This window comes from Micrasema longulum, unplaced genomic scaffold (genome assembly GCF_059751315.1).
Source record: "Micrasema longulum isolate JH-2025_06_02 unplaced genomic scaffold, ASM5975131v1 h1tg001646l, whole genome shotgun sequence".
In the NCBI taxonomy this organism is placed as follows: domain Eukaryota; kingdom Metazoa; phylum Arthropoda; class Insecta; order Trichoptera; family Brachycentridae; genus Micrasema; species Micrasema longulum.
The window spans coordinates 2911-17479 of NW_028278825.1; the positions used below are offsets into that span (position 1 = coordinate 2911).

The 14569-nt window shown below is 31.8% G+C and overlaps 1 protein-coding gene across 1 annotated transcript; it reads left to right on the plus strand.

The window, feature by feature from the left end:
• The first annotated feature begins 9764 nt into the window (after positions 1-9764).
• On the plus strand, positions 9765-10958 carry fd102C (forkhead domain 102C). The gene has a single exon (XM_088237113.1). The coding sequence runs from the start codon at positions 9765-9767 to the stop codon at positions 10956-10958; it is 1194 nt and encodes a 397-aa protein (XP_088093239.1).
• The last annotated feature ends 3611 nt before the right edge of the window (positions 10959-14569 follow it).

Genomic DNA, 14569 nt, shown 5'->3' on the forward strand with positions numbered 1-14569 from the left:
AGAGTCGAAGGAATATGGATGTTCAAACATAAGAAAAATGGTGAATGTTACACACTGTGTAAAGCGGCAACTTAAACCACCCAGTGACTGGTCATGAGAACTGTAAATACCTAGACTTCCATATTCACCTCCCAAAAATGTTTTTCCTCCCTGTTGCAACAATATTAGACTGTTCTTTCTTTTATTTCCTAATACTGTATTTCTTGAATTGTTTTTGAAAGTTGTATATTATATAGGTACCAACATTTTATAATAGTAATAACAATAATAATTATGGATAACTTATATGGCGCCATTTTCATTATATAATACCTCAAGGGCGCTTTACAAAGTGATTATATAAGGATATAAATATTATTTTAACTTTTTAATTTAAGAAAAATAATGTACTTTGTCACCACATGCTAAGAATTTATTCAAATGATTTAGAGAACAGTGGGTTTTAAGTTTCTTCCGAAACATCACTTCACTCTCACAGTTTCAGACCTCTGCTGGGAGAGCATTCCATGCCGTAGGGCCTGCGACCGCAAATGCGCGATCGCCGAATTTAGTGCGCTGTTTGCGTAGATGTATAATAACTTTTCCTTTCGACGTTGATGTAGCTGATCTAAGCGTAAGACGTCTGTCTGCTAGTTTATCTGGAATGCAGAGTTCCCTTAGATATTCTGGAGCAGAGTTGTACAGTGACTTATACATAAGCCAACAGAGTTTGTGTTCCACCCTATGTGGTAAACGTGTGATTCCCGAAGTAGTGGAGTGATATGACTGAACTTAGAGATTCCAAAAATAAGTCTCGCTGCGGCATTAAGTACAGACTGTAAGCTAGTCATTTTATTCATTGGTAAACCTGCGTAGATACCATTACAATACTCGACTCTAGACACTACAAACGCATTTATTAATTGACGGGCGGCATCAACTGGCAAATTTTTTCGTATGCATTTAATCTGTCTCAGCTGGTAAAAGCACGAACTTATCATTCTACTAATTTGAGCGTCAAGAGAAAGGTCAGAATATTTATATCATTTATATTTTTTAAAAGCCTTATAAAATTTTTAAAAATCATGCACAGCTTAAAATTTATATTTAATAATTTATTGTAAATAGACACGTTATTCTCTTACTAGCTTTATTTTAGATTTAATCAATATTATTTTGCCCTCAACAATAAAAAAGAGATCAATAATCACGATACACGTGCAAACATTCGTGTGATATACCTACATATTTACATAATTTACTTATAGTTGTTCATATTTCTGTGCAACTCGTTACCATAGCTATGATACTGGCTGTATCTGTTGTCTTTTTTGAACTTATGTAACTTATTATTTATTTATTCAATAAATAATTGTACATATTAAATTAGACACATTTCAACTGTTAAATTTTTCGCAGTTGTTATATAATTTAATCATTTTCTTAACACGCGTGATGGTATTATTCTTCATAGCATCATGTCTGATCACGACAAAAGAATACCTATTTAGGAATAAGGGAAGAAAAAAAAATATTAAAAAAATTAAATATCTTATAATATGAATGTACTATATATACTCATTAGGCATACGTCTTTAAAAAAAGATTGCATTTATAGATTTAAGAATAGTCCAGAAGGAGCGTAGAATCATATTTGAATACATCGGACTGTGTCCAATAATTCCCCCACTATGCCCCACTTTTGCCGCGCGCATTCGTGGTGTCACCGCTCGCCGCGTAATGTTGCACCATGGAAAAAAATATATAATTATAACACAAATGTAAAGTTAAAAAAAACAATCTGACAACTTTTCTAAAATTTTGTTGTGCACGCGGAAATATTGATTGACACAACAGAGTAGATAATTAAAGGGTAATTTAATAAGAGTAATTGAATTAATTACTTTTAAACTTAAATCATAAAACAAATTTTATTTGACATAAAACGGATATTTTCATATCATGTTAAATAATATTTGATGTTTTGAAGATAATGTCGGTCAAATGTCCACCAAAGAATTGTTTAATCCGAAGTCCAATTTCCATTATTTCTCTTATTAGATGAGCAAAGATGATAAATATACTAGAACCACAGATTTATATTGAATAACAAAAATGCTCAATCTAGAGGAATTGACCTACACAGAAAAAATAAAAATGTTATTTAAGATGAAAAAGAATAAAATAAAGACAAATATAAAATTAAATTTAAACAACAACATACATAAAATAAATACAAGAGCATCAAATAATTTAGTTTGCGAACAACCTAGGACCAACAGAAAAAGAAACAGTTTTTTGTATATAGCAATCAATTTTTACAATTCACTTTCTAATGATCTAAAAAATATACAAAACATGTACGTACTTAAAAAACACCCAAATAAAACAGTTCTTACAGCCCGTGTTAGGAGTGATATGTGATGTTATTTTATCGAATTTTTATTTAAACTATTGTGTTATTATATATAATATCCCCTCATACCAGCATTTTTGCTGATTGGGAATATTTCGTTCAAATAAAATATGTAATATTATGTCATATGTAAAGTTTAAAAACCTTGTATTTTGTTATAAATAAATAAATACATCAAGTAGGGTAAAACAATTTGCTACCCTGGCAACACTAACGAAATTTCCATTTCGTTTCTTCGACAATCTGACAGATGGAAAAATAATTAAATTTTAAGTAACGCGTTTGCTAATTACACATGAAATGTGATACCATCCTGTTTCTCTAAGATCCTAGCAGTATTTCTACACTTTAAAAGGGCACAACACGGCACAGTTGAATTCAAATCAGGAGTTGCGTACTAAACGAGGTCTACAAAGAAACGAATTGGTCAAAACGTAACCCTACTCATTTATGAGTAGTTTAGTCACCTTCTGTTTGATGTTCGTATGCGGTTTCTGAACTATTCTTAATTCACACTTATTTGTTTATAAATTTTTATAAACCACTTAATTTTTTTTAATTACACTTCGACCGGTTTCGAGGTTACTCATCGTCAGGAATTTAACTTTAAATTCCTGACGATGAGGTAGTAACCTCGAAACCGGTCGAAGTGTAATTAAAAAAAATTAAGTGGTTTATACAAATTTATAAACAAATAAGTGTAAAATGTTTTTGATAACAATAATATTCTTAATTCTATGATTACATTATTTTTCCTGATATTATTTTAGATCTTTTTTTATTTTATTATATTTCTTAATATTATGTCGGCCTCGTGGGGTAGTGGTACGTGTGTTTACCTACCATGCAGGCGGTCTCAGATTCGATTCCCGACATCATTGACATGAAATATTTATTTAAAAAATATTTTTTTAGTAGAAAATTTCATAGTCCTTGGACTGGCACCTGAATTTTAAGTCTGATCATTTTACCTTCATGTAATTTTTTTTTATCGAAATACGCTGCGATTGGTGTACCAATGCGGTGCTCTAGGCACTATTAGGTGTGAAAAAATTATATATAAAGTTATAAAGTGGCCCTTTCTAAAAAACAAAACTTACAACGACATAATCTTGAAGCAGAATGCAGGAAAGATGGAATATCCTTAACCGATATCCACACTGTAGTTAAAAATAGTTATCACGTGCCATTGTTCTTGTACTTTGCAACAATGGTGATTGGACTCATAAAGGTTAAAAACCAAAATCAATGATCGAACATCCAAGACTTCGAAGACAAGAAAAAACGGTTGTTTCTGAGTACTTTGCCTTGTACATGACACGTAAGGCTACTATATAATGTATCAATTATTTTGTTTACCAGATATTATGTTATTATCTTATAATTACTTACTGTAAACTTATTTTTACTATTTGTTTTTAACAATAATTTGTAAATACCATTTTTTTATACGTATAAGTACATGTAAATGTATATATTTTTTTGTTTAAATTCTTTACAAGTTATTTACAATTTACTTTTTTATTCAATTACTTCTCTTATATCTGTATGTATTTTTTTTCTTTTTTACTATGTAAAGTTTCACTTTTTATTTTGCATAGCAGTATGCTTTTTATTGTTTCTACATGTATACAAAAAAGCGTTGTTTATCTTTTAAATTTTTACTTACTATGTTTGTACGTACCTGTATATTTTTTGTAAATGCCCCTTGGGCGTATTGTAAAATTAAATAAAATAAATAAAAATAAATAAACAGGGGTCCAAATATTTTATTTTTTTAATTAAAAAAATAAACAAAACTTGTCGGCAATTTTCGAAAAGGATGCGTCTTTTGCGGGGTTAACACGTTTTTGCAATATTTTATCATGTTAGCCAAATATTGATCTTAATTCGCAACAATACGATAAGTATCCTAAAAAATGTTACATTGTTTTAAGTCCAGTTGCATGATTTTTGGTTAACACGTCGAGGTTTTACAGAGAATTTGTAAGAATATAACTTTTGGATCACAATCCTGACACTAATACCCGTATGCAGAGACAAAACTTAAGGTGAGGAAGGTACATTCTATTGTCTTCACCTTCGGGTTATTCTCCGCATTTGAGATTAGAATGTACTTTCCTCACCTTAAGTTTTGTCTCTGCATACGGGTATAACTCAATTTTTCGATTTTGTGGCAACACCATCCACATTAAGGATACGTTGAACGCATTTTCATAAATATATAAATATAAGTATTCGTTTACTTAATGTAAGGATGATAGAATGAATAAATATTCCTCTCGGTCGTACGATAAGTGAAAATCAGAAAAGGAAATATTTTCTAACGCTTTTCTTAATATAAACTTCAAACCATCGCAAAATCTTATTCGATTTAAACAAAACTTTACCCAATTTTCCAAAGCCAAATAAATGCGAGACAACATGATCATAAACAAAGATGGCGCATAAAGGGGCGTGTCACAAACCACCCAACAAACAAAATATCCATCGCATCCATTCGCACTCAGCATAGCATAGCACCGTTTCGTTTAAAATTTCCCGCCGTCAAGCGGTGGAATCAAAGTATGGTTACCCGTCTTGCTCTAACGCTCTGCGTTTCGCTTTTAGATTTATGCGCCGTCTCACACAACCCTTTTCGTTCTTTGTTAGAGTTTGTAAGAGAGTGTGAGAGATTCCCGTCCTTGTCTGGCGTGTGGTTAGGGGTGGAGGAATCGTAATGGCGTCCTATTCTAAAGCCTGTGGCTGACTGGATTTCCCTACAGGAGAGTTGTGTGTTGTGATATCTCTAAATAACAGTGGACTACTCTTGTCAGAATCGCAAGTAATATTCTACACGGGTATGGCTATAAAATCTTGTATATATTTTTTTTAATACTCACTCTTATAATTGCAATCATTTTACGCTTTTGAACTTATGTTGTTCTTAAACAAATTCGCATTTTTACTTTTTCATTAAATTAATGTTTGTGGCATGTAAAAGCCAAAAAATTGTATAAAAATGTAAACTAAATACCTAGGGTACATTTTACTGCCAATATAATGAAGAAATACTATTAGAAATAAGAAAAGTTTTTTTTTAAAATATACTACCATCACGCCATTTCTCCGTAGGGGCAGAGATAATGAAATGCCACACACATCTATCCTGGCATGCTTTCCTAGCATCTCTTAAAACCAAGCCCTTGGGTTCTGTCTGCTTTTGACATGACCAGACTTAAGATTTAGGTTTATCTGATCATTCCGCGTCTTTCTTGGTCGTCCTCGTCCCACGTTAACGTTTATTCTCGGTATGTATACCGACTTTACCATTCTTTTTTCCTCCATTCGTTCTACTTGCCTAAACCATCTCAGAGGCACCCTTTCTTAATCTTATCAATTATATCTGACTCAGAGTAACATTCTCGCCTGAGTTCATCATTCGTAACCCTGTCACACATTGATATTCCACACATTTATTTATTTTTATTCATTTACATACAGGTTGTTTATTACACATAATTTGAGATGTAAGTCCTAACTCCATGAAAAAAAACATGTATTGAGTTGGGACGGGCAATTAGTTGACACAGACACGTGAGTATATCATCACAAATATTATGTAGGGTCAGAAACATAACAATAATGAATTTAAAAAAACTAAATATATGGCACATCAATATGGTAAATAGTAAACTCAAACATTCGGAAAATTATCAAGAAGTTTCTCACTTAAATCCCTCCTACTAAGAAAAATCCAGTCCTTAACTCCTTTCTTGAAAATGGTTTTTCTCCTTGGGAGCTTAACACTTTGAGCACCGGCTGAATACACATAGAATTTACCCGGGGCCCGGCCCATTTTTGTGAAATTTCATGCTTTGTGAAGGGTTTCTTAAACGTGTCATAATTATGAATATACTAAATTAAATCAATTCTTACTTCTCATATTTATTTTAAACAATTTAATAAGTAATTTTTGTATGATAGTTTTGTCAACATTGGCCTTTGTGGAGAGCCACATTGCAATGTTCGCACATATAACTACAGCGTCTCCCTCTTTTTTTTATGCTTTGTATTCCGGAGCCATGTAAACACATGATTATAATAACCACGCGTTGTGTCCCGGTCCTGTGTTTTCACGTAGTTCACCATCAGTGAAGTACTAATAAAAGTCTCAAGATGTCAATATAATGCATTTTTTTGAACAACTGGTAAATCACGTGAAAACATGAGACCTGGACACAACGCGTAGTTATGTTATCACGTGTTTACACGGCTCCGGGATACAAAGTGTTAATACACTTCCAAAACATTGAACACTCTCAGTGTTCATTTAGATGAACCTGCTGACCTCAGGCTTAGGCCAGAGGTCGGCAGGTTGTCAGCCGTGGTTTGCCGACCTCTGCCCTAAGCCAGAGATCGGAAAACCACGGCTCACGAGCCGCACGCGGCTCTTTAGCCATTCGAGTACGACTCATTTTACGATTACGATACCGGCACCAATAAGGGCAGGTATGAAGGTCATAAAAACGTTAATAAGATATTGTTATACATTGAATATTACAACCAGAATTACATTTTTTTTAAACAAAAGGAGAATACAATTCTATAAAAAAAGGTTTCAACTAAAATATTTCAATAAATATTTTTTTTTACCGAAAGCATAATTTTACGTAGAAATAAAGGAAAATGTCACAAAAATTCATGTGATTTAAAATGCTTGTTTTTCTTCTCAAAAACAAAAAAAAATTTGCTGCGGCCATTTTCATGTTCGATTTATTATCTTCAAATTATTACAAAAAATTTTAGTTGGATACTTAGTCTTTATTAATATTCCAGATACCTAATTTTGGCGTAATCTGCCGGTCTAAAAGTAATTATATTTTATTTACATAAAACTTTTAAATACATTTTTTAACGGAAATATATTTAAAAATATTTTTTTTATCTAATTTATGTTTTTTTTTATTTTTATTATTGCATGATTTAAAAAAAAAACATAAGTTTTACAGTGGCAAAATCGTATGCTTTCCTCATTTTGCGTGCGTTTTACCAGACTACAGCCTTAAGAGAGAGCCTTGAGAATTAAAACGAAGAGGTAAACCATGAACTGATGAGCGTTGAAATGTTTTACGCTGGTATATAGGAGCGTTAGGACTATGAAGTATATTGTACATTTCTCCCACAATATAAAATATTTTCATATCCTAATCAGTGCATATTTGTCCTTATCAGTGCATGTACTTATTAAAATGCAGTGTTGGTTTTATATTTTTGTGCACCAACTATGGTGAAGGAGTAAAGTGGGTTTTGCATGTTGGTTTAACTGATGTCCTGACCAAAAAACAGGTACGTCTCGAAACCGGTAGACATAGAAAGTCGGTAAGTGGTTATACACAAATATTTAATGACATTTAATATATTATTAATAATTATTGGGCACCAAAAAAGCATTTCGTAACAAATCGGAGATGAATCACTAATAGATTCAAAACTGTACCAATTTTTTGCATGCCATATAGGTTTAAGAGTACAGAATATCCGGTTGTCTCAAACACTCTTTACGTCTCACTCTCGATGCTGTACGTATATTCGCGAACGAGAGGGACAAACTCACGCGTCAAGCAAGCCATTAGCAAAAAAACTGTACCACAGCCATAGTACGCCATATTTACTTCTTTATTAGTGTTTTTTTCTTTATTCATTTCTTTTCTTGATTTTATTTAAAAAGTACAAAACATTTCTAAGAATTGGTTTTAAATATTAATTCATATATTTTTTTTAATATTTATAGTGTTCTTCAAAATTGTTGTCCTAAGTTTTTTTTAAGCTGATTCAAAGGATTTCCAGTACCAAATTATAATTCTATAACAGGCATTTTTTTTTTTTATATAGTTTATGTTTTTTAGACTTTCTTATTTGTAAATGAATGTATATTTTTTAATGCTATGTATTACTTATAATTATACTAACATGTATGTATATTTAACTATATTGGTAACTTATATGTAAAAGGCAATAAGTGCCGTATATTTCAATAAAATAAACTAAAATATAATATATGCGCAGTTGCTTTCCAGCCTTTGTTCAAACATGGGCATAATGGTGAATGTTACGCAGTGTGTAAAGTGGCCACTTAAACTAACCAACGATAGGTCATGAGCCCTGTAAATGCTTATTCTTCTTAAACCTTCTAGCGGGCGCGCTGATTAGTTTCTCTTGAGCGGGCGCTTGTCGTAAATTTTACGTCATCAATTTTTCTCATGTAAATGGCGTTTTCTTTTTATAAATGTTAGGGAATGGCTATAAGGTTATGAAAAATAATTAATGACAATACTAAAAAAAAATATATTTGACTTTCTTTAACAAAAAACTTAACAACACTCTAAATATGTTCAAATATGAAAACTCGCTATCACTTGAGAGAAAGAAAGTCTTACCATCTTATAGTCTCATCATCTCCATAATGGAACACATCTTGAACAAAAAAAATATAGTTACGAATAAAAGAAACGATATGATTTATTATAAAATAGAAAAACGTAGTAAATATAAATAAACTTACTTTTTAAGGCGCGTGTCGTGAACGTATCGCTCAACGGAAATTTCAAAATTTCAATGAATAACAAAATCTTGCATCTGTAGTTTAGAGAGACACTGAAACTCAAATAGCTCTGAGCTTGATGCTTGCGACTACATTATATCCAGTAGATAATTACTAATATTAATTAATTTTTTGAATGAATTGATACGCCACATAAAAATTAATGACTAAAATGCCATTTATTTCATATCGTTTTATAGCCATGCCTTTGAAAAATTTTATGTTCTTCCATCAGCCTCGACACAAAGTTTCTCTTCCTCTCCCTCCATCCCCTATTCTCCCCCCTCCGCACACCCGGCAGCCCCACCCTGCGCTAAACAAAAACATGTATACCAACACCGTGCCAACAGAAAGCCGTCCTCCTATTGGCCGGCGCTCCTTTCCGTTCGGCCCACCAAAGCTTTTCAAATATTTCTCAGCAAATAAGTGCTCGGCTTATATCAAGAATCCGAACGCGACCACCATCAAGTGTCGAGTTATGTAGGCGTCAAGTTTCCCCGCCTAACCCGAAACTTCATGGGGAGTGAGGAGGCTGTAGTGGGGGTAGAGAGGGTTCGACAATGTCGAAGATGATTTATGGCTCATTCAGTTGGCAAACGGCATAGGGTTGCCACGTGCGCGAACAGCAATTATTTGACGTTAAAGACAATCAATCGAAGTAAAAAATGTTATGAGTGACAATAAAAATTCTTTGTGAAGCTGAAAACATTTATTTGGAATTGTGCAATATTTTTTTTACACAAATTTAGATAAGTGGTGTTCTAAAGTTTTTGATCATCAAGCAAAATGTGCAGCAATGGAGAAAGTCCGTCGGGTCCCGCAGCCACAGTTCTTCCTTACCAACTGGCTTCCCTCGTAAAGCCTACCCCTGGAGGAGCACCTGGTCCCGGAGGTCCTAACCCTCCATCACTTCCAACTGGACTTCTCCCCCTGGACCAATACAGACTTCAGCTTTACAATTACGCAATGGCGGAGAGGCTGCGATTCTCTCAGTTGCATCACTATCCAGGTCCCGTACCACTTTGCCCAGCTTATCCGGGACCTTACGGACCTCGATTGGCTCTTTCCATGTCGTTGTTTCACCACCGAGTTCTTCAGCCTGAAGAACCGAAACCTCAACATAGCTACATCGGTCTCATTGCCATGGCTATCCTCAGTTCACCGGATACAAAACTAGTGCTTTCGGACATCTACCAACATATTCTGGATAATTATCCCTACTTTAGGTCTCGCGGACCAGGCTGGAGAAACAGCATTCGACATAATTTATCTTTAAACGACTGTTTTATAAAATCTGGAAGAAGCGCTAATGGTAAAGGACATTATTGGGCAATTCATCCCGCGAACGTAGACGATTTTAGAAAAGGTGATTTCAGAAGACGAAAGGCACAAAGAAAGGTTAGAAAACATATGGGGTTAGCAGTTGATGATGAAGGGAACGATTCTCCGAGCCCTCCTCCACTTTCAGTATCTCCTCCACCTGGTTTGCCAAATTTGCATCACTTCTGGCCTCCTACTCCCACTGCGGTATTCGCTCCTTTACCAGGAATAGCAAGAAAGAGGCAATTCGACGTTGCGTCCCTCTTAGCACCAGATGAAATATCCATGAGGCACGAAGACAAGATTCTTAAGAAACAGTCTGGGTATCCCAAATCGTACTTCAACAGTAGCGGTGATGAAGACAACGCGGAGGAAGATATTGACGTTGTTGCTAGCGACCAAGAAGAGAAAGAGACTTCGTTAGAAAACTCGGACAAGGATGTTGCTCCGGTGAGGTTTTCGTCAGAAGCAGCCGGGTCTCCGCAAGGTCTGCAGTATCCTCTTCTAAGTCACTGGGGAGTGTTTCCTGGGTTGGCGATAGACCAAGCTCTCATGGGAAGGTATTACGAGCATCTCGCTGCGTCCCAACCGAGGCGACCGCAACCACTTTCTAGTCCAAATATCCACGGTAATGATCTCACAAACAACTCTGATTTATAGAAAAATTAGGAATCTATTTTATTTCAATTTTAGTGGAATATCTTAATTTATTTGTAAATTATAAATCAAGTTTTTTTTTGTTTCAATTGTAGAATTGCATTGGTGTAAAATAGTATAAACCGTTTTCTCATCTGCCATTGATATGGTGATTCTTAATATATAATGTATGTACATACCCGTACCTACGTTCAATTTTGGGTTATGATTTTTGAAAAAAATGCAATAATTTTCTGTTACAACCGAGAATAATATAACATTTTTCGGCAAAATTTTATTTCATATCACAGTTTGTATCACTATACTTCACAATTTGTTCATTTTTTTAATAACGTATTTAAAAAAAAATACCACTAGAAGAAAATTTAAATACTAACAATCGGTCAACAGAAACAGTCCTAATGACTGCTAATAATATTTTTATTCGTCAAATCAATATTATTTTTGCTGTAGATATCTTAAATTTCTTAAATATCAAAATACGTTTATGTAATTTATGATACCTATCTTATTTCTTAATATCTTACCCTTTTACCGTCTCTTTTAAAACAGCTTATATATTATAGGCACTACAAAAATATAAATAAGTACCCTCCTAGGTAATGTAATAAATTGATGTGTTTATTTAGGATCCGGAAGATAAAGGGGGATATAAAATGTGGACCATTATCTCTCTAAATAGTATATCTAAAATTTAATGCAAAAGCTGTATAGTTAATAAAATAATAAATAAATTCCTGTGATTAGGAATTTATAAGTCTCTATCTAGATCTTATATAAAATACCTTATTATTTTTATTATTATACAAGACCCTTCGCTTTTTCAAAATAATTTTACTTATATATTAAATCTCAACAGAATCAACAATTTTAAAAGCTGTAAAAAACTCTCAATTTTTCACATATAAGGTGTTGACATGAATTGTGTCCTTTTATTGCCAAATTTTAAAAAAGGTAAGTATTGTACTTTTGTTTCGTTGTGTCCTCTCGTTCTCTACGTTTAAAGAAAATGGACACAAGTTATGGTAACACCAACAAATATGTCAATAATATGTTTTCCTTCATTATTTAACGACAAACTAGTCAATAATTGATAGCATCTTTACCACACACTGCTAAAAAATCGCGAGCATCTTTGGCAGCTTTATTTCCACGATTAAACGAGAACAGAAAGAAGTATCGAAAATGCGCACTTTCGTATACTTTACATTATATTTTGAAGGCACATAATCAAAATAAATAATACTTGTAACGTTAAAGCAAACATAAATAATATCTCGTAGAAAAGATTTTTTTTTTCCAAATAACCTTCTTAATTTTGATGCACATTTTTAAATTTCTAAAAAACGAGCACATATTATGTTAACAGTATATATATATTTTTTTATTTGTTTGACATTTATATATTTTTTAATTTAATTATTAGTGCTCGTAATTATAATTTCAACTTAAATTCGTGAAATTTATTAATTATTATGGTTTCAATAAAAATCACAAATCAATTTTTCAAATACCTAACTAAGGAAGTTTCATATCTTCATTCAAACATATTAATAAATCCTAAATATATATTATTTATAACGGACTTTTACGATTCTAATTATGATAACTCTCAATGCATAAAAATTGTTTTTATTTATACTTTTCGGGTTTAATAACGAGCTCATACAAAACGTCTCGCAGTTGGCGTCGCGTCATTTTAACATAAAACATATTCCCGCCGATTGCGCTTCTTACAAACATGGAGTACACAAATATTGCGCCGTAATTCATGCCGTTTGTCTCATGGGGCCCATAACGTTTCGTTTTTAGGTAATTCAAAATATGCATATTTTCAACGTTTGTTGAAAATTTCTCCAACGTCGCACGGAAAATATAGTAATATCGAGGATACTGACAGTCAGTCATTAAGTCAACAGTCTACATATATTTAAAATAGTTTAAATATAGATGCAAGATATTGATTTAAAATTTTATTCTATGCCTAGAATAAAGATAACTCTTTCGAGGCTTCAAAAAAAAAGAAAACCCTGGGAGAAATAATGCATTGAATGAATAAAAAAAGCTTTAAATGCGATTATCATGCATTATATCAGTAAAGCCTCGATACAGTTACCATTGTATTTTTTTGCTCATTTAAAAATTTATTAAAAAAACATGAAAATATCCTACTCTTGTTTATAATAATGCATTATAAGTTACACCTATGTCCGTATTAAAATGTAGATGGCCTCTTCGATAATTCATTTTTTTAATTAAAAATTTATATTGTTCGCATTATTTTACATGAAATATTTATTCAAGATATTTACGTGTAGTTTACTGTAACTGCTGAAAAGGGCGAACAAGATCTCATTTAAATTGATTTATTATGCATTTATTTAAAATAAAATTAATTGGAGTTAGTAGCAGAATAAATATTTGATTTGTTCATGTAATGATTTGTTAAAGAATATCCTTATTATTTAAATTATTTTTAAAAAACAGAATACAGCGTTACATTTATAAATCTACTAAAAAGAACTAATATTTTATTAACATGCTTATATTTATTAATGTACTTTTTAACACACTATACGGATTTTACATTTTTTGTATTGAATAAAAAACTTTATAAATTGCAAAATGTACCTTTTTTATTTTTAATTTTTCCAATGAACATTATTTGAATACCAACCTTATAACTATTATTAATGTTTTCCGTTGTATATATTAAGTAAAATGTGTTACCTTTATTGTTTGTAAATAATATTAAATAGTGTATGTATTATAATATTACGTAGTCCCATTTATGAAATAAAATTATAATATAATAAAACAAATTAAACTATACGCACGCCTTTTATTTACTTTTTTAGAATTTTGCTTACCTACAATTTAATTAAATATTGTTAGAAGTCTCACTTATACATTGTGATAATACTTTTGTTGTGTTAGTTTTGCTGGTTGAATAAGGGTAAATTTGGTTAATAAACTCCGTTTTTTCGCGGCTATGAAACTGAAACAAAAACTACCTCATCATAGCAGAAAGTAAATGAAACTACGTAATTTATAAAATCAGATCCATTTTAAATATCAAAATATTTTTTGGCAAGTGGTACTTCAATAGTTAATTAACAAATATAAAAATTTTGGGATATGTAAAGATATTTAAAATACAACAATAATTGATTTCAAAACTATTAGTAACTATTTGTAAACACTGTTTCATCCTCTCAAGACTGTTCAAATATCAATGTTGTCAATCACATCGCGTAGAGACTAACAATCATTCGTCAGAAGTGGGCGCATAATATAGAATTTTAAATTATTATTTTTAAACATTTAAATAAGCTGCAGTTATATGGAATAAGTTAAAAATAATAATAAAACAATCATAAAAGAACATAAAATATGTAAGAAAAATTTCATTTTTTCATTTCATTTTTTTGCACCACAACAGGCCAGGATGCCCAATTACTTTTTATTTGATTTAATAGCATAATTATACATTTTTACAATTTAAAAAAATTTCACTTGTTATATTTTTACTAAAACTAAAATCCCACCAAGCCACTTTTTGTAGCTTGTTGGTGAAGATTATATTTATACTGACTTAATAATATTATTTACAT